Here is a 26496-nt window from a genome sequence, read left to right on the forward strand (position 1 = left end):
TGCTCCACCTGCCTGCTGTATCCCTGTCTAAGTTTGGTAATGAACACAGACAGCTTGGGGACAGTCTGTGTGGAGTGTGTGAGTGTGTGTTTAGGGGTCTGACAGGTCCGCTCTCTCTCTCTGACAGGGCTGACCCGCAGTAATTTCTCCACTGACAGCAGCAGCTGTAGCCGTAACGCATAGACAGATGAAATTTTCATAACTATCTCCTCGCAGTCACATCTTCACCTTCAGGATCATTTATAACCCGCCACTCGCCTGCCAGACACAATATGCTTGCCATGAAGCGGCCTGCTCCAGCGGTGTTGGAAATAATTAACAGTGCAAGGGCAAAAGGAGTGAGTGTGAGAGTCTGTGGAGAGGGAGATTAAGGAGAGCTAACACTATCATTAACGTACATGTCACTTCAGCACAGTCAACGATATGAGCTACTAATTACACACACACAGAATAAAGCCTACTCCATTGCCACCGTTTTATGTCCCACCATTAGAAAGAGTGAGCTTGTGGGTTTGAGGAAATGAGAGTGTTATTGGATAATACAGTATTTGTGTTTGTGTAATAATAATAATAATAATAATATATATCTAATATATATATATATATATATATATATATATATATATATATATATATATATATATATTTATATATATATTTATTTATATATATATATATATATATATATATATATATATATATATATATATATATATATATATATATATATATATATATATATATAATGCAGAATCACTGTACTTAATGTACTTAAGGCATCAAATATGTGGTTTTTATTAAAGCATTCATCATATCATAGAAGAAGTTTTTTTTGGTTCCCAAAATAACTTTCAGTGATCAGTTCTTAAAATTGTTAATTTACTGTATGAAATAATAATAAAAAAAATAATTTCCTTTTTTTTTCTTTTTTTTTTAATCTTGATGGTTCTGTAGGTTTTGTTACTCTACTTTGATCTTTACTTATTTTCTATTGCATTCATGTCAGGTGATTGGTTCAATAGTATCTGGATACAGCCTTTATGCAAGCTGAGATTGCATCACTCAGCGATGCAATGTCAGACACAATGCACTCAATGGAGTAAGTGATGTCACTGTGACGGGTAGGGTTAGGGGCGGGGTTAGGTGAGTGCATTAAAAAGCATTGGATGCAACCCAGATTGCACTGCACCGAGTCTGCAGCCAGACCCCTCTCGATTGGTTGGGCCATTCTAGCAGCTTTATTTTATTTTATATTGATTTGGCAGTGTTTGGGTAGGTTGATTTGCTGAAATGTTCACCCTGGTTTCATTTTCATCATCTGGTAATATAGGTGTTGGACTGAAGCAGCTAATATTCAGTTGCACTGACAGGGGCAGGGTTGCTGAATAACTACTGAGAGATTTCAGCTGTAGTCAGAGCTTTCCATATCTTTATACACCTCCATTTCTTTATGTGTTTAATACTTTTTCCATGTGTCATTTCATTTTATTACACATTACTTGTGTTTTGCTTAGTTTTGCTTGATATGTATTAATAAATTACCTTGGTTGATACTGACAAGTCAAGTCAACCTTCAGTTTTCTGAGAAAGATAGTGACATAATCAATACTTTACCACCTATACGTATATATTACAAAACTGAAATTTTTGCAGCCACAATTGTCATGACCCCTAGAAATCATTCTAGTAGGCTAATTTGCTGCCCAAGAAACATTTCCTATTATAATGGAAATTATTTTTTCTCAGAATTCATTAATGAATGTGCTCCTATCAAATTAATGTAAACCATGATTTCATGGAAGGGTTATTCTAAAGTAAACCACAGCTCGTCTGGGGCTTATCGATTTATTTAGTTAATTTCATTGTGCAATGAATTCTCTTACCTACACTGTAAAACCCAATAGGTTAAGCCTTTTGAGGAAACCATTTGAGGAAACCGATTTCAACAAACCGATTTCAACAAACCATTTAATTTCAAAAACTAATCGTAATGAGTACTGTGAACCTAATCCATTTGAGCAAACGAAGCAATTTGAGTAAAAAATTAAAGTAAACCCTAATAAATGAAGAGAACTCAAACCAACTGAGTGTTGTAAAACCCAATAAGTTAAGGCAACTCAAACCATTTGAGGAAACCGATTGCTACAAACCATTTGAGTAAAAAAAAAAACTATCTATATGAGTACTGTGAACTTGCTCCATTTAAGCTAAAGTAATGAGGCATTAAATTAACTGATTACCTTCAACACTGAGTTCAAAACTCTTTTCAAATGAGTAGAATCAACTTTTAGTCAATTTTAGAGTTAACTACACTCATTTCATTTGCTAAAGTTGACTGTTGGGTTTTACAGTGTATAGACTAATTCTAAAGTATCCGATCAAAAATGCTGTCATCCTCAAGGTAACTACTGTATACCTCTATATAAACAATAAAAGTGTCAATGTTATGAATGTTGAATATCTTCAAAAGCAAACCCAAGTAATCCAAATACCAGGGTAAAGGAAAAGCTTTGCAGTTGTCATCTTGAAGAGTAAGTGTGTGCAACTGTTTTAAAATGTTTAAGTATCCATTCAAGGCACATTCTCTCTGCGCAAAGCTCCAGATTTTTGCACACACATCATTGGGCTGTTTTTGGCTTTTCTGCGATGCAGTAATGCTCTGCCACTCTGGTTAGCCTCACAAGTTTCTCAGCCACTCTTTCCATATAAAATCATTGCTTACTAGCAGAGTGTGTGCAACTGTTCGCCGGGGCCCCAAATTTCTGCGGTCCTCATAATTGCATCAAGCACGGCAAACCGTTTACCATCCTTGCAAAAAGCATAATTATGCGATGCCGTTTTTATTAAGCCGTGTGAGCAATTAAAAGGAAAAGCAATTTCTCTTTTTTAATGATGTGCTCCCCTCTCATTTGGACGCATCCGAGAAACGTTAGTTTTACACAAGGAGGCAACTTGCTGAATCATGTCCTCTGGTAAACTGTTGTTTAGAGTTTGGTCACATAATGAAGCCTTCCATGTGCTGAAGAACAGGCCTCATCCGCCCAGCTATTAGGCTTCCACATGTGTTCACCAGTTTGCATGTGTACATTTGGGTGTAATCCCTTGTACTTGTTTGCATTCGCTCGCCGCAAACATACGAGCAAAGAAACAAATAGGACTTACTTTGCCTCTCCACAAACAAATATAATAAGAACAGCATTCCAGTGTGTACTGGCCTCTCCCCAAATCCAAGCGGTTCGGCGAGTGGGCTGCTGCATGTACTCATGCCAACCGCAGGCATACGAGAGCGGGCACACGAGGGGGACGGCAGCCGTGGTGGGTATGTCACGCATAGCTTTATGATTGCTAAACAGCGGTTTAGGCGTATCTGAGTAATTTACGATCAAACTCTCAGACGCTCGTTCTACTGCTAATCACACATTGCACGCACGTCGCGAGGGAGGGACCACACATGTTTGTTTCGATAAAGACAGACAAATTAGATGACAGCTTTTAAGTCCAACCATCACTTTCACACTAATTACAGCCTTCCTGATGATGAAAGAAACACACCCAGACGCACACAAATAAATTTGTTACCTCTCCGAGTGCTGTGCACTGAGCAAATGCACAGGCGGGAGAATATGTGTGTGTGTTGTGTGTGCATTTACTGACAGCTAGTCCAGGTGTTTGCCCGCAAGCATTGAAGACTTTGGTAAAACATGCAAGACATTAGCTGGCGATGTGAAGACACCATCAAAGGCCTAAAGAAAAAATAGTAACAGTTTACAATAAGATTCCATTTGTTCATTTTACTTAATTATATTACTTAAGATAAATTCACACATACTTTGGTTGTTACAAAAAAGTTATAAAAATGTGAGAATGTGCTAACTAATTGATGTATGAGCGGGTATCCATTTTCAACTATGGTTAATTTTAAAGTTGTGTAAGCAACACCACCTTGGATGTTTTGTGCTAGTTCAGCAAAATCATGTGCTGAAATCAACTGTGTATTAACTATAACTTGGGCTGGGCGATTAATTGAAAAGTAATTGAAATCGTCATTCAAAACTTATAATCAATCAGACTTTTTTTTTCATTACTTTCCCTTACTTTTGTAAAGTCACATAACCACGCTCTGTTAAGGCTGATTTAAACTTCAGCGTCGAACACACAGGTATGGTCTGGCACAGCCTTTGCGCTGTAGACTACCCACTCACCGCTCAAAAATTGTAACTACACGTTGCATGTTTACACTACATTAAGATGATTGGAAGCTGCGTCAGAGATGCCCTGAGACTAGGCATGGGTCAGCATAAGACTCTAATGGTATTATAAATTTGGATAAAAATGTCATGGTTTTACAGTATTGCAATTACTGTTCTGAAATATGTTCTTTTTAAATGTCTGGGTAAAAAATGCCTACAACTTTTGCCTCCATTGAACACAATATATATATTTATTTTAAGAAACCTTAATAATACTTTGAAACAGCAAACATGTCAGGCTAAATAAATCAAATTAATAAATCATTGACTACTATTTAAAACCCTAAATAAAATAGTCATAAAAAATAAAAAAAATAGAAACATGGCATAACAGAAAATTTTAGCAGTTTTAAAACCTTGACTTTTTCCAAACCACGGTAAACCTTGAAACTGGTTATCGTCTCATGCCTACTTGGGATGGCATATTTTCCATTACATTAAAATTATTATTTACATTAAAATATTTTTTCTACAGAAGATTCAAGAAATGCTTAAAAATTATTACCAGGATATCCAAGAGCTATTTTATTTAGAAAAGATAGCTTATTTTTTACACAATTGAAAAATAATTTCAAAAACACTGGGAAAAAAACATAATTTTGTATCCAAAAGTCCAATTTATTTATTTTAATTTAATTTTAGGCAATGTGTGTTTTAATTTCAGTCATTCAATGTTGATGTTTAATAAATAATCACAGTAGATAGTGTGTGTTGCTTTCAATTACTTTAAAATCAAGTAATGCACCCTTCATTCAAACATTTCTCACTTGTAATATGCGAGCATATTAACTGAACAAAACCTGTCCGTGAACTATGAGGGCAAAAAAAAAAAATAAATAAATAAAGTAATCATTAAACATAATCAAGTTAAAATGTTCAATTAATCGAGATTTTGATTTTAGGCAAAATCTTTCACACCTAACTATATCATCAGTTGATTTAGAATCTAATTAATTACAATAGTATAGTATTAAAAATCCTATTATAAACATGAAATTACATGAGATCTAACAGCCACTCTATTTCAGAGTACATGCATCATAACTTTCCCAGTGTCTTCATGAATTGTCTAAAACTCAACTGTTTGGTAGATGAAGTAAAACTAGTGTTCCTTGGACATATGCCGACATTATGCAAATGTGTTATAGCGCTACACAGGTTTGTGCAGGAAGTAAGATTAGAATAATTAACAATTTGCTTCAGGAAGTTCTGAATCCATTGTTTATTTTGGAGGACAAGGGCTCTATATTGTGCAATTTTATGCTTAAAAATTTGCAGACCTATTACACTTACAGACACCTTTATCACACATTACTTATAAAAATAAAAATGTCATTAACTTTCACTGAAGGGATTCTACATTTTCATGATTTATTTCTTTCTTTGTTGAACAAAACAAGATATTCAGAAGAATGCTAAGAAAAAGCAGCCATTGACATCTAAAGTAGGAACAAAAATGACTATAAATGTCAATGAAAGTTATTTCCCCAATATTCTTCAGTATATCTTCATTATTTGGTGGCATGGTGGGGTTAGCACTGTCGCCTCACAACAAGAAGGTCCCTGGTTAGAGTCAGTTGGTATTTCTGTGTGGGGTTTGCACGTTCTCCTCATGTTGGCGTGGGTTTCCTCAGGGTGCTCCGGTTTCCCCCACAGTCCAAAGACATGCACTATAGATGAATTGAATAAACAAAATTGGTTGTAGTGTATGTGTGTGAATGAGTGTGTATGGATGTTTCCCAGAACTGGGTTGCAGCTGGAAGGGCATCCGCTGTGTAAAAAATAAGCTGAATAAGTTAGCGAAGTCACTGTGGCGACTCCTAATGAATAAAGGGATTAAGCCGAAAGAAAATGAATGAATGAATATCTTCTTTAGCGTTGAACAGAAAACTCGAAACTCTAAATCTTTTGTAAGTGATTTACAAATGCGTACATTTCTATTACTATTATAACTAGACAATCACAAAAAGTGTGAAAGCACATACTGTACCTGCCAACTACAGTAATGATTTCAGATTCACAATTCTCTATTTACTCTTTTTAAATGTGACTTCAGAAGCAAAAAGTATATGGAGGATTATCAATATTGTCAACTAGCTTGAGCTGCATGCAATGCTTTTAATATGCACACTTAACCCCACCCCTAAACCTACCCCTCACAGTGACGTCTCTAGCTCCATTTAGTGCTTTGCGTCTGACATTGCAACTCAGAAATATGCAGTCTCAGCTTGCAAATCCAAGTCTGCGTTCAGATAGTGTTGACTAATTCTGATCTTGTGCATTCTGTTTTGCAGCAAAAACCAAAAAGGAGTAAAAATAAATCTTGGCTGAGCTAGATGCTACACTGTTAAAAAAATAAATAAAAAAATTTTGGTTGCCTTAATTTTTTAAGCTGAATCTAATTAACTGTATGAGTCCATTCAACTTTTACTATGTTAAACTGACTTAAAACAGCCTGTGTAACTTCTAAAATTAAGTTACAACATGATTAACTTAGTTACAATGACCTAAAAACATATGCTGTTAAGACTAATTGATCATATATATTTTACAGTGTATAGACACTGCTCACAACATGTTGCCATGTTTCAGCTATAGACACATGCAACATCCATTTGGTGCTTGAATGCAATCGGAAACAACCTAAACAATCAAAAGCTGTAAAAATCTATAAGTCTGATGTTTGGAATTTAGATTTAGAATTGGTTAAAATTAGCAAACACACCTTAAATAAAGAGTTTCTGTTTTAAAGTTACCAAAAACTCACTCTCATTTATGATCTGTGTCTGTTAGCCTGTTCACATACCAGTGTCTATTTATGACTCCTTAATCAACCTGTCCTATTTACTGGCAGACAGACTCACACACAAACCCAGTTGTGTTAATTAAACAGATGCGCTTGTGAATTCAAATGCAGTGCAGGTGTGTGTATGTAAGCATGTGTGTGTATGTGTGATATCTCCATCCTCCCGGACTGTAAAGGTCTCCCCAGCATCAGAGCTGTCATGTGCAGGGTGAGCCTGTCCGTTCTCATTGAAGATAGACGTTAACGGTCTTTTTCCCTCCACTCGGGGACAGCAGCTCTATTGTCTGTCCTCTGTCAAACCCTGGTGGGAGGGACACAGTCACTGCTGGGACAAAAGATACGCCTCAGGATTGACAGCTATGGAGACACCCCGTTCCTCATGAGACGACAACCGGTGGACTGAATTTGTGTGCCTATGAAAGTGAGACTGAGGAATAAAGACAGAGACTGATCCAACTGTGAATGTGTTAATATGTGATGTGCTGCTTTCACTGCTTGGAAACGTTGTGTTATAAAGTAGTAGTTCTTTCAAAGATCTTAAAAATATTAAGGTGTGAATGCAAATAAACTAACATTTTAGACTTTGTTTTTTAACTTTTGTTATTGTTTTTTTGTTTTGTTGGTTTGTACAGAACCTTCTGTGATACAGAACAAACCGTTTTTTGTTTTTTTTTCTTCAATTCTTTTAAAAATCTTAGTAAAAATGCAAAAAAAAAAAAAGGTTTATTGTAAAGTAGAAATGATTGATTACTTGTAAAGGGCACACATTTTCAGTTTCAATTTGGTGAATTATTGTAAAATAAATAGAAATAGATGAATAAATGATTAAATCAGATTGTAAATGTCTATTAGAAAACTTTATAAACTAGGACTGAACAATATATCGTTTGAGCATCGCAATGTGTGTATCCACAATAGTCATTTTACATTGCAGGATTAAAAAAAGATTAAAGATTAAAAGATATTAAATATTATTTTAAATTTGTGCATAAACTATTTATACATTGATGACCATGTTATTTTACGTTTAATTGTCCGATTTCTATAATTAGTGTTAGACTTCTCAGAAAACCACAAAGCACTGTTTATTTATAAACTGTTGAATTTATAAATGCTTGTAATTGATTATATTTTATGCGATGCACTGCATAGAAAAAGACTTGATCACATGGGCAATCAGCATCCACGCTTTCCATTTACTATGAATGGGTGACATTAATCTTTGAAAAACTGAATTGTAGATCCATCGGCACAGTTCAGCTTCAAGTTGGGAATTTCTCAGTCAAGAAATTGTCAGCCAATCAGATCACTTTATGCAAATACCCCAGCTCAGACAGTAGCCAATCGTGGATTAATTTCATTGGCTGATGCTGCTATGATGATCGCGTCAGCCCCAACTTCAGACATGCCCTCGGTCAAGCATTGACACTGAAGCCCGTGCAATCGATCCAAATTAATGAAATCTCTCCAAATAGAGATGTTCAAATCATCTGATAACAATGATATTGATTTTGCAAAATATATCACAGCAAGACAAAATATTGCAATGTCAGATTTTTCCAGTATCGTACAGTCCTAATATAAACATCATTACAAGCTCACAATGTATGGTATAACTTTTGTTGTTCATAGAATTCAATTGGAAACTGATTGTTGATTATAACTGTTTAAAACTTTTATACACTTTGGTTAAAGTTGCAGTAGGTGATCTGTCTAAATGCTTAGCGGTTAGCATAATATGTCTGAAACACAATCCCTTCCCTGCCATCCAAAGCCACGCCACCTGAAATCACAAAAGATGTGAGACCCACTAGATCATGTCATTCGCCAGTTAGAAAACTTTATAGTACTTTATAATACTACAATTCTTAACGAAAAACTGTATTATATCCAGCCATTTTCAGTTGTGTGGTAAGCAAAACTTGTCATAATGTGCAATATTACATGCATGCAAGCATCGTTGGTCTCACTCTCTTACATGCAGTCCTAAAGCGACTACTGTATGCTTAGTGTTTGGCCAGTGGTGTAAAGAAATTACACTTATTACTAAGCCATACTTACATGCTATTTCAGACTGAATATTCAGAGTAGCATGGTAAACTATACAGGGAGCGCATCACAGGTTGTCATTGTTCAAAAATGAACCAATGTGAATATAAAAGCAACTTCACCTCTGTAAAATAGGCTAGGTGGAATAGCACTATTTACTGATGTTTTGTTGTTAAACTAAATAAAAATCTACATTATCAATGCTGTAAATGGTCCCTAATAAAACTAATAGTCACATCAATCTTACACATCAAGCCAGACAATTTCAGTGGCTGAACAACGCTTCTGTGCATATAACCCATTCGTAAAACAACACAATCTACATCAGCTTTGCGTGGCTAAAATAGTTTTACAACAGAACATTACCCGTCTAAAAGAAATTCTACAGCCATGGTATCGTCCTTCATCCAGCGTTCAAAAGTAAGTCCAATATTGATTTACGATTTTTAAAATTTTGATTCAGCATTTATTTTTACCGCTGTCACTCGTGTCCATGTGACCGTGGCAAGTGTGCACATGTAAACAGCAGATCTGCGTGAACAGAAGTGCGCAGTGGTAAAAATCTACAATTGCTGATAGACAGTATTTATAAGAACTATTATATTTATCAGAACTATAGGGATTATCAGCCAACATCATTTAAATTAATCATTACTATCAAGACTTTCAACCAGCACACAAAAAAAAAGGTTTCTGAAGACAATTACCTACTGCACCTTTAAGACGTCATCTTAAAATTTGAACTTGTTTAGCTTTAAACTTAAGATTTTTGTCTAAAGTTTGAATAATATGTTTTGAAAAATATTTAAATTGAGAATTGTATTTTGGCATTTCTTCCTCTAATTTAGCTTTCTTTAAAAAATGTTAAGATAACTCAAGGCATTCAAGATTTTGACATTTGAAGTTTCATCAAAGTGTCTGTGCTTAATATCTGGTAAACCGGTAATAAATGTTATTTAAAAATGAAGTCAATTTAAAACAATAAACTAAATTCAAATATAGCACATATTTCACTAATCAATCTATCAATCAATCAATCAATCAATCAATCAATCAATCAATCATTCAAAGCAATGTCAATAAATAAATGAACCAACCAAAGTCAATAAATCAATCAATTACTCAATCAATCACTTAATCGATCAATCAATCAATCAATCAAACAAACAAACCTTCTGACAGCCACATGAGCAGTGGAAACAGAGAGCAGTATATGATTTTGCACAAGGATAAAAACAATCACGACAATGACATGTGGTTTCAAAATGTTAATTTAAAAAAAAAAAATGTTAATATAATTTAGCAATTCCTCTATAACAATCCACAACTGTGTTTTTACTCCCAAAAAAACGAATTGCGTTAACATCAATGTTTGTGATGTTTAGTGTTTGATGTTCCAGTGCATGGAGAAACTCTTGCTTGCCCTCTGAACTCGTGACCCTGCATGTGTGTGTGTGTGTGTGTGTGTGTGTTTGTGTGTGTGTGTGTGTGTGTGTGTGTGTGTGTGTGTGTGTGTGTGTGTGTGTGTGTGTGTGTGTGTGTGTGTGTGTGTGTGTGTGTGTGTGTGTGTGTGTGTGTTGACAGCCCGTGGCATTTCTGTTCAGAAGGTTTCCACCCAGGTGAAGTACGAGAGGTCACAACACACTCAACACAGTGAAACACAGACATTCAGAACCTGAGGTCAAAGGTCAGGCTCTGAGGGTGAGTGATGAGGGCAGCTGCGGCCTCCAGGATCCAACACTCACACGCTCCAACACAAGCAAACAGCTCGCACAATCTACACATTCACTCAAAGCAACTAATCATTAACTCCATCTGAATATTTGCTTGACACTGATATTGTGAATGAAGCTATTTGTAAAAACTAATTTCAAATTACAAATGACAGCATTTTAAATTCAGTAGACTTAACATATCAATCATTTGGAGAAATAACCCTGATTTTAAATGACAAAAAATGAAAACACAAATGAGCTGTGTTTGAAGACACATACTACTTGTGTAGGTACTACATTTGAATTTACTACATGACCCCTGAAAAAGAATGTTCTATATAGTATGAATGCGAGTAGTATGAATGGAATTTGGACATACTAAACCTGCCTTCTGTTATTTTCACATGACCTACCCGCATCAGTTGCATCACTTTAGTCCCATTCATAAATTCTCTCACATGGCATGATGGGCAGTGGTGTAAAATAACAAATTACAAATACTCAAATTACTGTAATTGAGTAGTTTTTCTCAGGAATTGTACTTTACTATGTAGTTTTAAAAAAAATTGTACTTTTACTTTCTCTTGAGTACATTTTTACTGCAGTATCTGTACTTTTACTTCACTATTTTCCTTCAACCTGAAGTCACGACTTTATTTTTTCTTGTCTATGGGGATTAGAAAAATCAATCCTGTGATTCCTATTCAATCCGATCTCAAATAGAAGGTAAATGGCATCATAATGAACTAATTCAAGACATGGGCGACATATAATTTCAGCAAACTGTTAGGAAGCATTAAAAGTGTCCAAAATCTTTACACACATTGACCCAGAGACTGTTTAGATGCATGTCACTGATGAGATCATGGATGCTTACTGTATTATGACTGAAATGGCCTTAGCAGCACAAGACATCAACATGACGTCAGATTCACGTTATGCCCCTATGTCATGAGAACATTGCATTTTGTATGTAAATATGTAAGTATGTCCAAAGTCCAACCTAAAATCAATGTCAAATGCTGTTACAGCTTGACATTGTGTAGACGTTACCACTATGACATCTATCAGACGTTGGATTTTGGTTGCCATATTTGACAGATAAATGTCAGTAACTGATGTCAATCGGACATAAATTTTACAGAGTTATTAGCCCTCCTGAAATATGTATATTTTTCTCCCAATTTCTGTTTAACGGATAGAGTTTTTCCAACACATTTCTAAACATAATAGTTTTAATCATTCATTTCTCATAACTGATTCATTTTATGTTTGCAATGATAACATAATACTTTACTAGACATTTTAAAATACTAGTATTCAGCTTGAAGTGCAATTTAAAGGCTTAACTAAGTAAACTAGGCAAGTTAAGGTAACTGGACAATCATATATTTCATATAAGGATGGCTTATTCTGTAGGCATTTGAAAATAAATATGGCTTGAGAGGGCTAATAATTTTGACCATGAAATGTTTTTTTTTTTTTTTAATTATTAAAAACTGGTTATATTCAAGCCAAAATAAAACAAATAAGACTTTTTCCAGAAGAAAAAAAAAAATTAAACATACTGTGAAAACATCCCTGCTCTGTTAAACATCACTTTGGAAATATAAAAAAAATAAAAATATAAAAAAATAAAAAAAACTTCACAGGAGTAACTAATAATCTTGACTTTAACTGTACACATACAGTATATACACACATACACACATGCATATACTGTAGACACACTACACTTTATGACATTGAATGCATTATCTATAACTGACAACTTATAAAGCATTATGAATATTTTTAGGGCCATTTTCAAAATAGCACACTGAATTAAAACCTGGAAGCAGACTAACTAAAGAAGTTCATAAATCTTTTCCAATTAAAATGGAACGACCAATAACTCAAGCTCATTCATCCAAGTACATGAACTCCTGCTCTTTTCATCTATGAAAAACTGGTTTTGAATGACCTACATGCTTTAATAAATTATGCCCTAAATCTGCCCCGTCCACTTAAACCTGATAGACATGCGTATCAGTGGGAGTTCATTTTCCCGCTATCTGATGAACAATGTGCACAATGGCTCGACACTCCATTTTCCACCATCCATTTTTCACTTTATCAATTTTCATAATTGTGTTTTTGCTTATTCCATCCTTTGTTTTCTTGTGTTATCACACAGAGGAAAGGGGAAAGGGAGAAATATGAGGGAGAGAGAGAGGGGTGTGGAGACAGATGGGCATTTTCAGAGATCATTTATCAAACTCAGGCCCGTTCACTCCCCTCCCCTCTCCTAAACCCCCATGTAATTCAGTAATCATTTTCATTATCATATAATGACCTTACAAAGCCTACAGCAGTTAGCACGGTCACTACAAACCACACAGCTGTTCCCGGCACTGCCCCCTTCATCACCTCCCAAACACGCAATCTGCCCACCGCAGGACTGGACTGTGACCCCTGCAGAGGTCAGCGGAGAGAGGCACATCTGACAGGAGATGCACTGTCTACCTGAACAAGGTCGGCTTGGTGTGTTCACATGTGTACTTTTTAACGTAAACTTGCATTGCGGCGTGTCTGAACGGGTATAATGGTGTGAGATCAATGGTTTTGACCCACAACACTGCAGTTTGCATATGGATGAAACAAAACCACAAGGTCAACCCCATTCGTCTGCCAATGCAAATGAAGCTCTATGAGGTCTTCCTTCTGCAAGTGCTTGATTTTGACCTGTGGAAGATGCAACATGTTTTTTAGAGCAAGTCATTTCGGAATACTCCAAAAGCACAGATGGATATGCATATATGGGCCCGTTTACATGCATTGATGCACTGCACTTACAGCTTCATTGCAAAGCACTCAACCTGGAAGGGCTCTCAAACTGATTTGGTTGAGGGGTAAAAATTTATCTTGCATATGTATATGAGATGTCAGTTCTGGCATATATGTGGCTGTTTTTACAGTATTTACTGTGCTTTTTACAGAATGGAAAATATGTGAACTCACTTTAGCATCAAAGAAACAAAAGGTAAACTGGTTAAAAATTATGTTAGTATATTATAATAATGAATTCAAAAATGTTTAAATATGATTGAAATAAACAAATAAATAAAAATAAACATTTCAAAATATTATTAAAATATGTTTTAAATTTACGTAAATATAAAAAACAAATTGAGTAAAACATTTGAACAAGAATATATTTGATTAAATCAATAATAAAACAAGGAAAAGTAATTAAGTAAAAAAATAAACAAACAAAATACAAAAATGTTTTTAAAATAATACTAACGACTTGTCAAAATACTTAAATACAACCCTAAATCAAATATTTTCCAGATAATATTTTCAACCAATCATAACTTTACTATTTCAGTATAAATTAATTCTTTATACAATAAAGCTTAATAGTTGGCTTTGAAACCTTATGACCAATCTTTCACATACTGATTTTCATATACTATATTGTAGGAGAGTATGCAATTAAGATTGCAGTATTAATATTATGACCAACTGCCATTTTATAAACAAGAAAATTAAATTCTCTAATCAAAAAATATATTTATTTCCAATTTAGGAGAAACATCAGATTTTTAAAGAATAAAGCTAATATTAACATTTAGCTTTTGCTCAAACCAATTGCTAATAAATAAAAAGATAAATTTTGTCCATGTATATAATTATACTTCATGATATCTAATGCATTATCTAAAACTCGCCATTTATAAACTATTACGAATATGTTTTAGCCATTTTCAAAATAACACACAGAATTAAATCCAGGAAGCAGAAAGTTCATAAATCTAAAGTTCATAAATCTTTTTTTCTAGTTAAAACAAAATGACCAATAACTCAAGCTTATTCATCCAAGTACATTATATTATATTGTTATTATATTATAATAATTATTGCAAAAATGTTTAAATATGATTAAAATAAATATTATAAATATATATAATTTAAAATAAATTCCAAAATAAATAAATCTAAATATTATTAAAATACATTTTCTGAATTTAAATAAATGTAAAATAAATAAATATTTAAGTAAAACATTTGAACAAGAAAACATTTGATCAAATCAATAATAAAATAAGGAAAACTAAATAAACATGTACTTGAATGTTTATAAATAATACTATAGCGAGTTGTTAAAATACTTTTAAAGAATACTTTATTAACTATTTTCCAGATGATATTTTCAAACAATTAATAACTTTATTATTTTAGTATAAATAGGTTCTAAATAAACTTTAATGAATGGCTTTAAAATTTAAAATAGAACTGTATCATAATAATTAGAGGTCCATGGTGGAATTTAATAGATTAAAACCCCGACTGTAAATGTTCAAATGTGTGAAGCAAAACCATTTGCACTTTCACTAAACACTAATCACTTAAAATGTATTTTAAAGTCAGATAAACAATAAAGAAGAACTTGAAAAGCAAGGTCACATATTTGATTCCCCAATACAGTGAGTAAATCTAACACTCAAATTGACTCTCTCTTTATATAAAACCATCTGCCAAACAAGCACATTTAATATGCATATGACAATAAATATGCAGAGTACCTCCATATCGGTTCAACATTTCAACGGTCAAAATGTTTGGAGGTGACCTGCATGACTGATTTCGAGAACTTAATAAGCCTGAGTACCCATAAGTCAGCAAGAGGAGCCTGCAGTCGCATTTAGCATCTCTGTCCCTCAGGGAAACTTTAGATAGCTGAAAGCAGGTCCAGAGGCCCCACAGTCTGCAACGCTCAAACTACTGTTTAAGAAAGCAAATGTCTGTAAGACAATAAAAGCCTTAATCAATCAGCCGCTGCGCTTATGTTTATGAGCCTGTAGCGCCAACCATCCATCACTCGGTTTTTACCACTCAAAACACAGACGCGGAGACAAAAGAAAGGCATAATGCGAGGAGCGGGCCTGCCGCATACTAAATTAATAAAACAATCGCAGCCTTTCACTGCAAAATAAGCAACATGATTTAGCACGCCGCTCCGAGAAGTTGCTTTTCAGGGAGAGTGGTCAGAAATGAATGTTTGTGTTCGTGACAGTTGTCATGTTAATAGCAGTTTTCAATGACATATTTTAAAGCATAATATCATAGTCTAAACACAACACAATCATGACAAACTGCATATCATTTAAAAGCATGAAAGGGTAGTTTTCATATTTGTTGACTGGTTTGAGGAACAATGATTTATTCATTTGTGACAAGATTACTCAACTGAGTCGTAAAGCAAGTAAGGGCCAATACTTTGCTACAGCAATCCACATGTAGATGATGAAAAATTGGTGGAAACCTCTGAACTGTCATGGAACGACTTCAAAGCATAACACCCATATTTTGAGAAAAAAAGTTCAGAAAATATTTTACATATAAAGAGAACACAAAACAGAATTTTTTTGATGAAGCGCTAACTAAAACACACATTTAGATATTTTACGTGTTTGTTGCAGGCTAAATTCAATCCACAAAACACAAAATCTTCACAATTTAACCAATTGCCTATACTACTTTTAAATACGATGTCTAATTCATAGATTTTGGGGAAAGGATGAAAGATATGGTAGACTGAACAAAAATTCAAGCAGTACTTCATCCAATTAAAAATCTTTCATTTCAGTTTAATATTATTTGTTTTATTTTTCAAATACTATAATGTAGGTTCAAAACATAGTTAAATAAAAATGTTTTTGATTAAGAGCTATTGTTTTGACCAATGTAAAATTTCGAGGTTACTCATTTTATGGGGATTTTGATTAAAGCTATATTTTCTTGTTTAGAAGTCAAATGTGCATTGAACCAGGTTATATAAAATTGTTCTCATCGAGATAGAAAATATTAAGGCAAATTATTTGTGATAAAATTTAGATGTGAACAATTACCCTAATTGTTTTTGTTTTTTTGTTTTTTTTGGATGAATGGATGAAAGCTTTTTTCCAGTGTTTGTATCACTCAAATCATAGTTAAAAACATACACAGGTCTATTGTTCATTTTTTTCAAATGGAGCAAATGAAGTTTGCTGGAAGTAAGGGGATTTTCACAATCTATCACTTTTTTTCTTAAACCATTTTAAAGGCTAATATTATTAGCCACACTTAAAATTTTATTATTATTACTATTTATTTTCTACAGAACAAACAACTGTTATACAATAACTTTTCTAGTTTAACTATCAACCTAACTAAGCCATAATTCTGTACTTTTTGCACTTGGCTAAATTATAAATCTTGCGAATTAAGTACAAAAATTTTATGTACTGTCATCATGGAGACGGAGATTTATTATTAAAACTTATAGAAACAACTAATCAAACTAACGAAAACTAAACTGAAAATTAATTTAAAATTTTTTTTTTTTTCTTTATGTTAAACGTCACTTAATCGCTAATCATTTTAACTTCAAATATGTGGTAATATGGGGTGCCATTTTATGGTCACCAATCAATAAAAAAGGTAAAGTTAAGAACTTTGCCCCATAAAATATCACAGAAAACTAATTTGTTGAGATTAAAATGTCTAATTTGGAACAATTTTGATATTTTTATGATATCTGGCTTTGGTGTTCTAGCAATTTTAGCATAAAAAAGGTTTTGTAAAATACATGTTTTACACAATATACATTTTTCAGCATATATAAGTACACCCCTCACAAATCTGTCTTTTAAATTCATATTTTTAATAGGAAGCTATGCAATATAGTATTTGTGCATATACAAAAGATTAGTCAGTACTAAATTAAAATCTGGAGCTTATATAACAAAATAACTTTCGATAACAGTCCAAAAACTAGTACACCCAAATTTATTTGTTAGAGAAACAAATAAATAAATACAAATTTAAAAATCAAGAGAAGCAAAACAATAAAAAATTTGGTGGACATTTTTTAGGTTATAATTTTTTTCAATATTTAGCTTGAATTGATTTTACTTTCAATTTCTACAGATGTTCTGTGACTAAATATCATTGTAATAAATATGTCTGTTTAATAACTCTGTTTTGTTTAAATGCACCAAAATACATTGCCTATATTCACTGAGAAATGGATCAAAATATTCATTTTCAAAATGTGGTGTACTCAATTATGCTGAACACTGTAATAAACTATACACCTATTTTATTACAAATAAGCTTAAATAACTTTTTTATAAATTAACTTTCAGACTTTTTTTTTTTTTTTAATTCAGGAACATACTGGCTTCTTTAACTAAGACTAAACATAGATTCTAGACCACCAAAGCATTCAAGATTTACAACAGTTTACAATGGATAAAGAAAAAATTGCAGCTGACAGGTTAATACATCAGCACATTCAGGTGAGCGATGTACGCCGTTCATTTTATCAGCTCATGTCGGAGGAGATATTATCAGCTATGAGTTCATTTTTGTCTTAACCTTGCCTGAGCTATCAGCCTCTCCTCCCTAAATGCAATTTGTTGACAGCTACTTTACAGAGCTGTGGCTGATGTTCAGAAGAGTGACGTTATCTGGCTGAGGAGGGGGGCAGGAAGTGATAGTGGAAAAGGATGAGTTCAAACACATCGCAGTGTGCGCATGTGGAGGACTGAAGGTAAGCTTTATCTAATCACGCTGCTCCGGCAGATGAAATAAACTTCTATGTGTTTTCATGTGTGACCGATGTGTTTGTTTTGGAGGTTAGTGTCAGTGTGTGTTGCTGCTTGTCCAGAAAATCATTAATGGTATAAATTTTTCTAACAGTGAAATAATATCTAAAATACACACATAGATTGGTTTTGGGGGTTTATGGGGACTCTCCAAAGCCATAATTTATTTTATACTGTAAAAACTGCTTATAATATGGCATTACCCTACCACTAACCCTAAACCAGGGGTGTCAAACTCAGTTCCTGCACAGTAAATTTTGCTGTGTTGAATAAACTCTTAAAGAGTTAAATTTAACACTGCACGTGAGTGTATTTGGTCCCACTCAGAATTGGTGTTAAATTAACACTTTTCATTGTGTTATATTTTCAGAGTAAAATTAACTCAATTTTGAGTTAAAATTTAACACTGGTCAACACTGAAAATTGTTAAGCTGTTTAACTCTGAACAGAAATTAACTCTGTCTGGTGTTCCTTAATTTAACACCAAACAGAAATCAACTCCGGTTAAATGTTAATACATCACTAATAAAGAGTTGATTTACAACCCGTATGGTGTTGCTTTAACTGTCATTATTTCACTCTGGTGCAATTTTTTAATGCTACTGAACATACTAAAAAAACATTAAACAACAAATAAAACAGAAAACGAAACTCAATATCAGTTAAAACTTTTATTAAAACATTCAGGCTTACAAAAATACAGTGCAAAAATTTCAAGTCTGCATAAAATGGCAATATGGTACAATATGAAGTACAGAATCAGTTGTACCATATTTTCTTTGAAGATCAAATGGTTTGAAATAACACAGCTCATTAACATTGACAACTGTTAAAACTTTTTCTGGATGCAGTCTGACTGTAAAAGCATAGTAATGCTCATCAAAACATACAGTTTCCATTAGTGTGCCACATAACAGTACATTTTCATTTTTGACAGCTAGAGTCATGATCTTACAAAACACTGGCATCTCATTTGCTACTTCTGTGCAGATAATAAAGTCAGGACGATACTCTGTGCCATGATGTTTGATCCACTTTACAGCATAGACTATTTCAGATATTACCACACCTAATTTTGAAGCAATCTCTGGGCCACCTCTAATTTCCCTGAGTTCCACCATCTTTCCTGGGCCAAGAGTCAGTCTGTACTGGCTAAAAGACTCCCAATACATTGCCATACAACTCTGGTGCTTTTTGGCTAGTGTTTTGGTGATGTTTTTGAAACTTTTTAATTGTGTTTTAAAGAATTTGTGCTTAGCTTCATAACGCATACACCATGTGTGCAAAATTGGACCAATTTTCCTTATACATTGTGGGTAATGTATCATGATGTGATGTTTTGGCAGAAGATTTTTTTGGGGGAATAACATTTTAAATAGCCGATGATGTTCAATTATCAAATGTTTAAAATAAGTGGTCATGCCATCTGTTAAGACAGGTGAAAAGACAATGTTAACAATCTGCAGAAGTAAAAGCAAAAGATGCCAGTGTTTATCATCTTTATGTATTAAATCTCCAAATATTAAAGGCAAATTGCGCAATAAGCACCAAGATTGAATAGCATTTAAACCTAAATCATTGCTTCCATCAAGCAATTTGACTTTTGGAGGACGGTTTCTCTGCTGATTGTAACCATAGTCAAAAGCATGTACTCTACCATCAAGATCATTGGCACTCAGAAAATTATGCTGAATGTACTGCAGAACAAGTTTTACCTCTAGCTGGGCAACTCCTTCTAGAATGTCGTGCATTATATCAACAGCAAAATTGGTGGCTGTGTTGAAATATTTGAGGGAATTTAATAAGCATGCCCTTTTGACACCATACACGTGAGGTAGTGTAGAATCAGACTGTAAAGTTTCACAATGCAGAGCATGCATCTCAGCAGTTCTTAGTTCAACCTCAGGACTATCTTCAGAGAACACTGACTGAAACTGATGCTTCTCAAGCAGACAAAAACGACAACAATATCGAGCCCCAAATGATTCCAGAAAGCCAAACAAGCTGTGCAGACCTAGGTTATCCCCTGTGACTTGAACGATAGTACCCTTGATGCATCTTCCAGACACTGGATTCTTAACTCCCTCAATTTCAAGCACTTTCAGATCATTGACCAGGGGCTCAATTATGGAGTTAAAACCATAGCGCTTAACATCCTGTGCATGAAAGAGGGCACATAAATGAATATTAACCAGTGAGGAGTTAAAAACTGGTGGGAAATTTCTTAATGAAAAATAGATTGCACCCAATTTATGTATACCTTTCTTTGAGCCCAGTGGATTAGCTGTCTCAAAATCATCATAAAATAACTGAATTTGTAAGGCGTCTTTTTCTGTAGAAAATAAAGGACTGCTTTTAAAATGTGCTGCATCACTTAAGTCCACATAAATTCCTTCCTTTGAAATGTGTCTGGGTTTAAACAAATGGGTAAGTTGTGGATTTTTTAAAATTGTCTTTAGAGTTTCTAAAATGGGAATATAAGAAAATTTATCAGTCACAACAACTTGATCAAATGTTCCTGTAGTTTTATTTCTTCTGCTGTCAAATCTTGTGCCGAGTACTATTTCACTAGGTTCAACAATTCCCCATTTTGCTGTAAACAGTCGCTGTCGCTTGACTTCCGAATTTAACGAAGTAAATGGATTTTCTAAATTTGTAAAAGATTCCTCTATTTTCCTTTTACTAACAGTGTCCTCAGAAGATAGACAGAGCAAAGCTGCATCCTGGGCTTGACTATGAATCTCAAAAACCACTATTTCCATAGATGAAACAAAACCATTTATTGCAGACTGACTTAAACCAGCAACTTTCAGTTGTGCAACAGCAGACGCACACATATCTAAAGTGTTCTTATTAGACTTTAACATTACAGATGTTGTGGCCACATCTTCAGCACTGTCACTCTGGTGGAACATTGCAGCACTATTTTCTTCCTCTGTCTCACAGATGCCACTAGGGTCACAACTCTGTTCACATTGTTTAGGATGTTTTATATTCAAATGTTTTCTAAAACCTGAGAAGGTACCAAACTCAGAACCGCATCCTGCCTCTACACATTTAAGTCGAAGGCTCTTTCCAGGAACCAAACCATGAACAAATCTGAAGTGCCTAACAAGCATTTTTGAACCATTTAATTCAGTCTCACAAACAAAACACTTCATGAGTGCACTGGAACTTTAGGCACCTAGTTAAGCAGCCTTGCCCTAACCTCAGCAACACGAGGACTTTCTTTCACTTTCCCAACATCTATGTTGTACACAGTGGTTTGAATGAAAGTGTACATGTTGTGCAGCATGGTGTTGTAAGAGGTGCCAAAAACATAATGTGCCTTAAACAGTTCATCAAAGGCACCAAGAGAAGAGGTGGACTTGCATGGAATGGCATGCTGATCAAGGATGATGAAGAACTGGTGAATTGAATCCTTCTGAGGACCTACAGCCAGGAGATAGGGCTGAGCGCTCGCAGAGATGTCTTGCAGCTGCTCCTCAATGTTTGTTCCACTCTAAAAAAAAGCAAGCAAGTAAAAAAGAAACATCACTAACAAGTTAAATAATAAAAAACTATGACAGAACAATCATTAAATAAAACCAGCAAACAAACCTTCTTGAAGACAACAAGATGATTTTCTGCTTGAGAAGCAGAAACTTTCCCTGGTCTCTTCCGGCCTTGAGCAGATGGTGGAATCAGATGCAACAGTAGTACTGAAGCAAGGTCGCTGTCCCAAACTGTTTAAACAGGTAACAAACAATTGGTTAATATCATAAATGTTAACTCGCAGCAAAACAATGTTGAAAACTAGAAGTTAACTACATAAAATAGCCAAAAATATATACAAAGTGACTAAAGCTACATTAACAATCTTAGTTTGAATCCAATTATTTGTAAATCTGATAAAACTTTGATCCAAACTACCAACATATAAAAAAATTTATGAATATGATTTGCAATAATACACACACATATATATGAATGAATTCCAATTGAATATGAACAATTAAAAATTAAACTGACAGTGTGTAACTATGGCTAACTTCATTCATGCTTGGGTTCCTTTAAATATTATAATAACCATGGTATGAAACATTACCTAAACAATCAAAATTCTTACCAATATGAACATCATCTTCAGTGTCATCACGAAGAGATTCTGCTGCTAGCAAAAGTTCCTGTAAATCGCTGGTTGCAGGAAGTCTTTTGCACTGCTGAATGACTTTTTTCTTGAACGCTGTTGTCCACTTCTCTAGCAGCTTGCCTGACACTCCTTCTCCAAACATCAGAACAAAGTCTTGCTCAATCTAATAAGCATAACATTTTAATTATTGTAATGCTTAGGGCAAATCTTTAAACTCATGTCACCACTGACTATTTGTTTTTTATACAACAAACCATTTATCAAATATGATTATAAACACTTACCAAGCCTTTAATGTCCTTGAAACGAGGAAAAATTGTCAATAGATCACTGGACTGCATGGGATCAAGAACCATCTTACGACGATAGTCAAATGTCAGTTTCATTTTCTTCTTGATGGCATCCTCATCAGCAGAATGGTTCATGAATGCAATTGCTTCCTTGCATTCATCCTCACTCAGGACAATCTCTGAAGTAAACTTTGAATGCCTTGCTACAGTTGGTCCACCGGATCCCCGCTCAGCATACGACACTTGACCTAACAAACAACAAAACTATTTTAACTGTTTGTTTATACAAAATAAAAAAAAATAATCATCCAAGCACAAAGAAAATTAGATTGCTACATTTCTGAAGTTCATTTTGTACCTTCAAATGATCCTCGTCGTTCTTTAGCCAGGTTTCTCTGAATAGTTTTGATTCTCCATGCCAAATATCCGGTGCCACTCTCACCATCATAGTAATGCTCCTAAAGAGATAAAAATGGGTAAAAAGGGGGACACAGGAGCAAAATATACCATCTGTAGTATAGGTGTGTAAAAAAAAAAAAAAAACGTGACAACACAAATGTAAAATTTTAAAAAGGTGCAAGACTTACAAAGCCATTTTTGGAATAGGGGTCACTGAGGTAAGGGAACAAAGCCACGATTCCTCTGGCATATTTTTCTTTGACCAGCCTTGGTGGGGACCCTCTGCAAAATAATGATTAATTATAAAAAATAATAAAATAAATCCACAACTATATCAAGTAGCTATGTGTACACACAAATCAGTACTGTGCAGATTACCCATTTTTTTCGGTCATATCAGCTGCCAGGATATTAACCATTTTTCTCCTCGTTTCATCCTTTAAAGCCTTTGTTCTGTTATACTCATTTATTATACTCTCGCCTCCAGGTTTCTTGACAAGAACAGATTGCACCAGCTTTAAAATAAGAGGGGAAAAGGCAGGTTATAAACAAATTAAACAAACACACCTAACAAAAAGCAAAAAAAGAATTTTTAAATAAAATGTAAATTATATATTTTTTCACTTTAAATCATTTTTATGTAGAAAAAAAAAAAAGTCCACCTTTTTTGCTTCATCATCCAGCTTCATTCGCTTACTGTCAGGGCCTTCTTCAATAATGACTGTATCCTGAGAGTCAAGGGAGTCAAAGGATGAAGACAGAGACTGATCGAAATGCATAGAAGATGATTGTGGAGAGGCCGGTTCCAAATCTGTTTGCATAAACAATATAAGGAGGGGGGGTCAGGAAGTCTCTATGACAAAAACTGTGAAACATTACAGTCAAATAATGTGATAAAATACAAACCTGCACCATGTTTTATGGTGAGAACGCCAACGGAGGGATCTTTGATTAACTCTTCAAAAACATCACCATCCACCTCAGTCCCAGATTCATCCACAACCTTCACGTTCTCAGGTACATTTGGAACCCCAAACTTCAAAAAGGCTAAACAATACATAAATAATATATTGCATAATAACAAAATGTGAAAGCTGATCAGTTATATACTGGTAACTCTGAATATCATCTGGAAACATAACACAGCAGCATATACATCAGTATTTAAATTGACCACATACCAAATAAGAAATCTGAATAACAAAAGTGTAATTGTTTCTTACCTGCAGACAAAAAGTCCTCCAGGTTCAGATTGGCTATTTTAACAAACTTTTGTGCATCCCCAAATTTCACCTTTACCAGCATGCTCTGTAGGAAAAGAGAATGTTTCATACAGGTGCCAATGGGGGGGATTTATAAATGACACAAAAATGGCACATAGGTTTATAAATTGTTGCAAGATTTTATAACCATTAACATATATTTATTATTTAAGAATTGGTCATCCCAGTTAGTAAAGTAATTACACAAGTACTTAAAGGTTTTACTCACGATGTGATCTGTAGAGCCTTATATGCACAGAAACTTGGGGGAAAAGAAAACACCAATATGTCAACAATCATTTTTCTGTTATGTCAAAGTATAACACACATTCACCATAGAAAAAAAAAGATTCTAATCCACTTAATTTTGAAATAATGTCTGTGCTGAAGGGTTGTCATGATACTGAATATTGGTACTGGAATTAAAAGCATCCATTTCCGCTAATATTTAAGTGTTTTTGAGTAGCCAAAATATTATTAAAATGTAATAAGTTGCTTCCAAACTCATCTACAACTAGCAAAGACGTTGCCACATTACACAAAATAGTCATAACTTGGAATGCTGTAAGAGTAAATCATCATTTATTGTTTACCTGGTCTTTTGTCTATGATTATCAGCTTCAGCTCTTCAAACGTCAGTGGTTCGTTCACGTCACACAGACCCATATTAATTAAGCTGCCAAAAGGAGCCATGATTTTAGTTTACCTCTCGAGTCTTCTGGTTTTTGAGTCGTTCGTTTATCATGTGGCAGCACGTGAAGAGAGATGAATCAAATCCGAAGACTCGAGAAATGAACGAATCAAAACATTTTCCGGCTCTAAATGCATGACTGGCTTCTGTCTTTCACGCGATGAACGAACGACTCAAAGCACATAGAAGACTCGAAAAGGAACGAATCTTCTGCTCCACCAGCACAATTGTGCGCGTGCGCAATTAAACGAATCACTCCGAAAGGACTCAACGTTTTCGAGTCATACAAAAGATTCATTCAAAATGAACGAATCGTTTATGAACGGCCCATCACTACATGTCACCGCTGTTTACCGGGCACAAACACAGATGCACGCCACTTGATCGTTTTAAAAGCCGCGAAGATGAGCTGGCGTGTCTAACGTTATGGGCTGACATTTAAGAGATCCGCTGATGATTCACAGTTTTAAAATGATCCGCTGTCTCTGTATCGGTGTTTGCACTCGGTAAACAGCGGTTAAGTGCGGTGAACTGGTGACCTTCACGGCCAAACGGCGGGGTTTAGGACCGCGCTCAACAGCGAATTTCAGTTAACTGTTACCGAAAAACAGTATCATGACAACACTAACAAGCTGTTAAAATGCAACCTCTTAACAGAGAAACGTTAATTAGGAAGTAATTTGAAATGGACTGAAAATATTTAACCAGCAGTGAGCTCGACAGCCATACAGACACAGTTAATTTTACACTACATATGTTCATATCATATAACTTTCTCTGTAAGTTACCATCTTAATATGTTGAAACAACAAAATACTGACCTAACAGTTACCTGGAGCATTGCAGAGTTGCTCTTGAAAGCAAAACTTCGAGGCTAAATGTAGCCTAACGTTACCGTCTTCTTCAGAGAGTTCACAGTACAAAACTAAATGGATATAAAAGTAAGATTAGAAATCGCAAAAACAATTTAAGTAAGATCATTGGCATCGTTTAAGCTTTATCTTTAACGTTAAGGTGACCACACTGTGATAAAATCGATGGAATGACACGGTCACAAAGTGACTCATAATCAATGTTTTAACAAACAAAACGCATCAAAGTACAACATATACCGCTGTGTTAGCACATTTACTCATATAAATCGATAAAATGATGTTTTAAGACGTTAAACAAGAGAGCTTACCTATACGCACGAGGGAGCAGAAAATGGCGCCGACAAAACTCCAACACGTTCTCTGCAGGGGGTAGATTGAGGGGCGGAGCTTAAC

At 34.5% G+C, this 26496-nt stretch overlaps 2 protein-coding genes across 5 annotated transcripts in view; both read right to left on the reverse strand.

Moving 5' to 3' along the window:
- fto (FTO alpha-ketoglutarate dependent dioxygenase) overlaps positions 1-26496 on the reverse strand; it is a 231498-nt gene that overhangs the window by 106188 nt on the left and 98814 nt on the right. Inside the window, exon 9 of one of the 4 annotated variants that reach the window (XM_087261516.1) lies at positions 9283-13544. The exons of the other annotated variants lie outside the window; for them this stretch is intronic. Coding sequence (XP_087117642.1) covers positions 13508-13544 — 37 coding nt within the window. The 3' untranslated portion in view covers positions 9283-13507. Of the gene's footprint in view, positions 1-9282; positions 13545-26496 lie in introns of those variants that run through there. 4 annotated transcript variants of the gene reach the window in all.
- On the reverse strand, positions 19111-24318 carry LOC100147899 (uncharacterized). The gene is made up of 9 exons (XM_087261517.1): positions 24182-24318; positions 23938-24003; positions 23654-23790; positions 23464-23557; positions 23235-23334; positions 22871-23124; positions 22563-22749; positions 22055-22179; positions 19111-21956 (listed from the first exon to the last, which is right to left on the reverse strand). Exons 1-9 carry the CDS (start codon positions 24188-24190, stop codon positions 21639-21641), a joined length of 1290 nt encoding a protein of 429 aa, XP_087117643.1. The 5' UTR covers positions 24191-24318; the 3' UTR covers positions 19111-21638.

The sequence above is a fragment of the Danio rerio genome, chromosome 7 (genome assembly GCF_052040795.2).
Source record: "Danio rerio strain M-AB ecotype USA chromosome 7, GRCz13ab, whole genome shotgun sequence".
Lineage (NCBI taxonomy): Eukaryota > Metazoa > Chordata > Actinopteri > Cypriniformes > Danionidae > Danio > Danio rerio.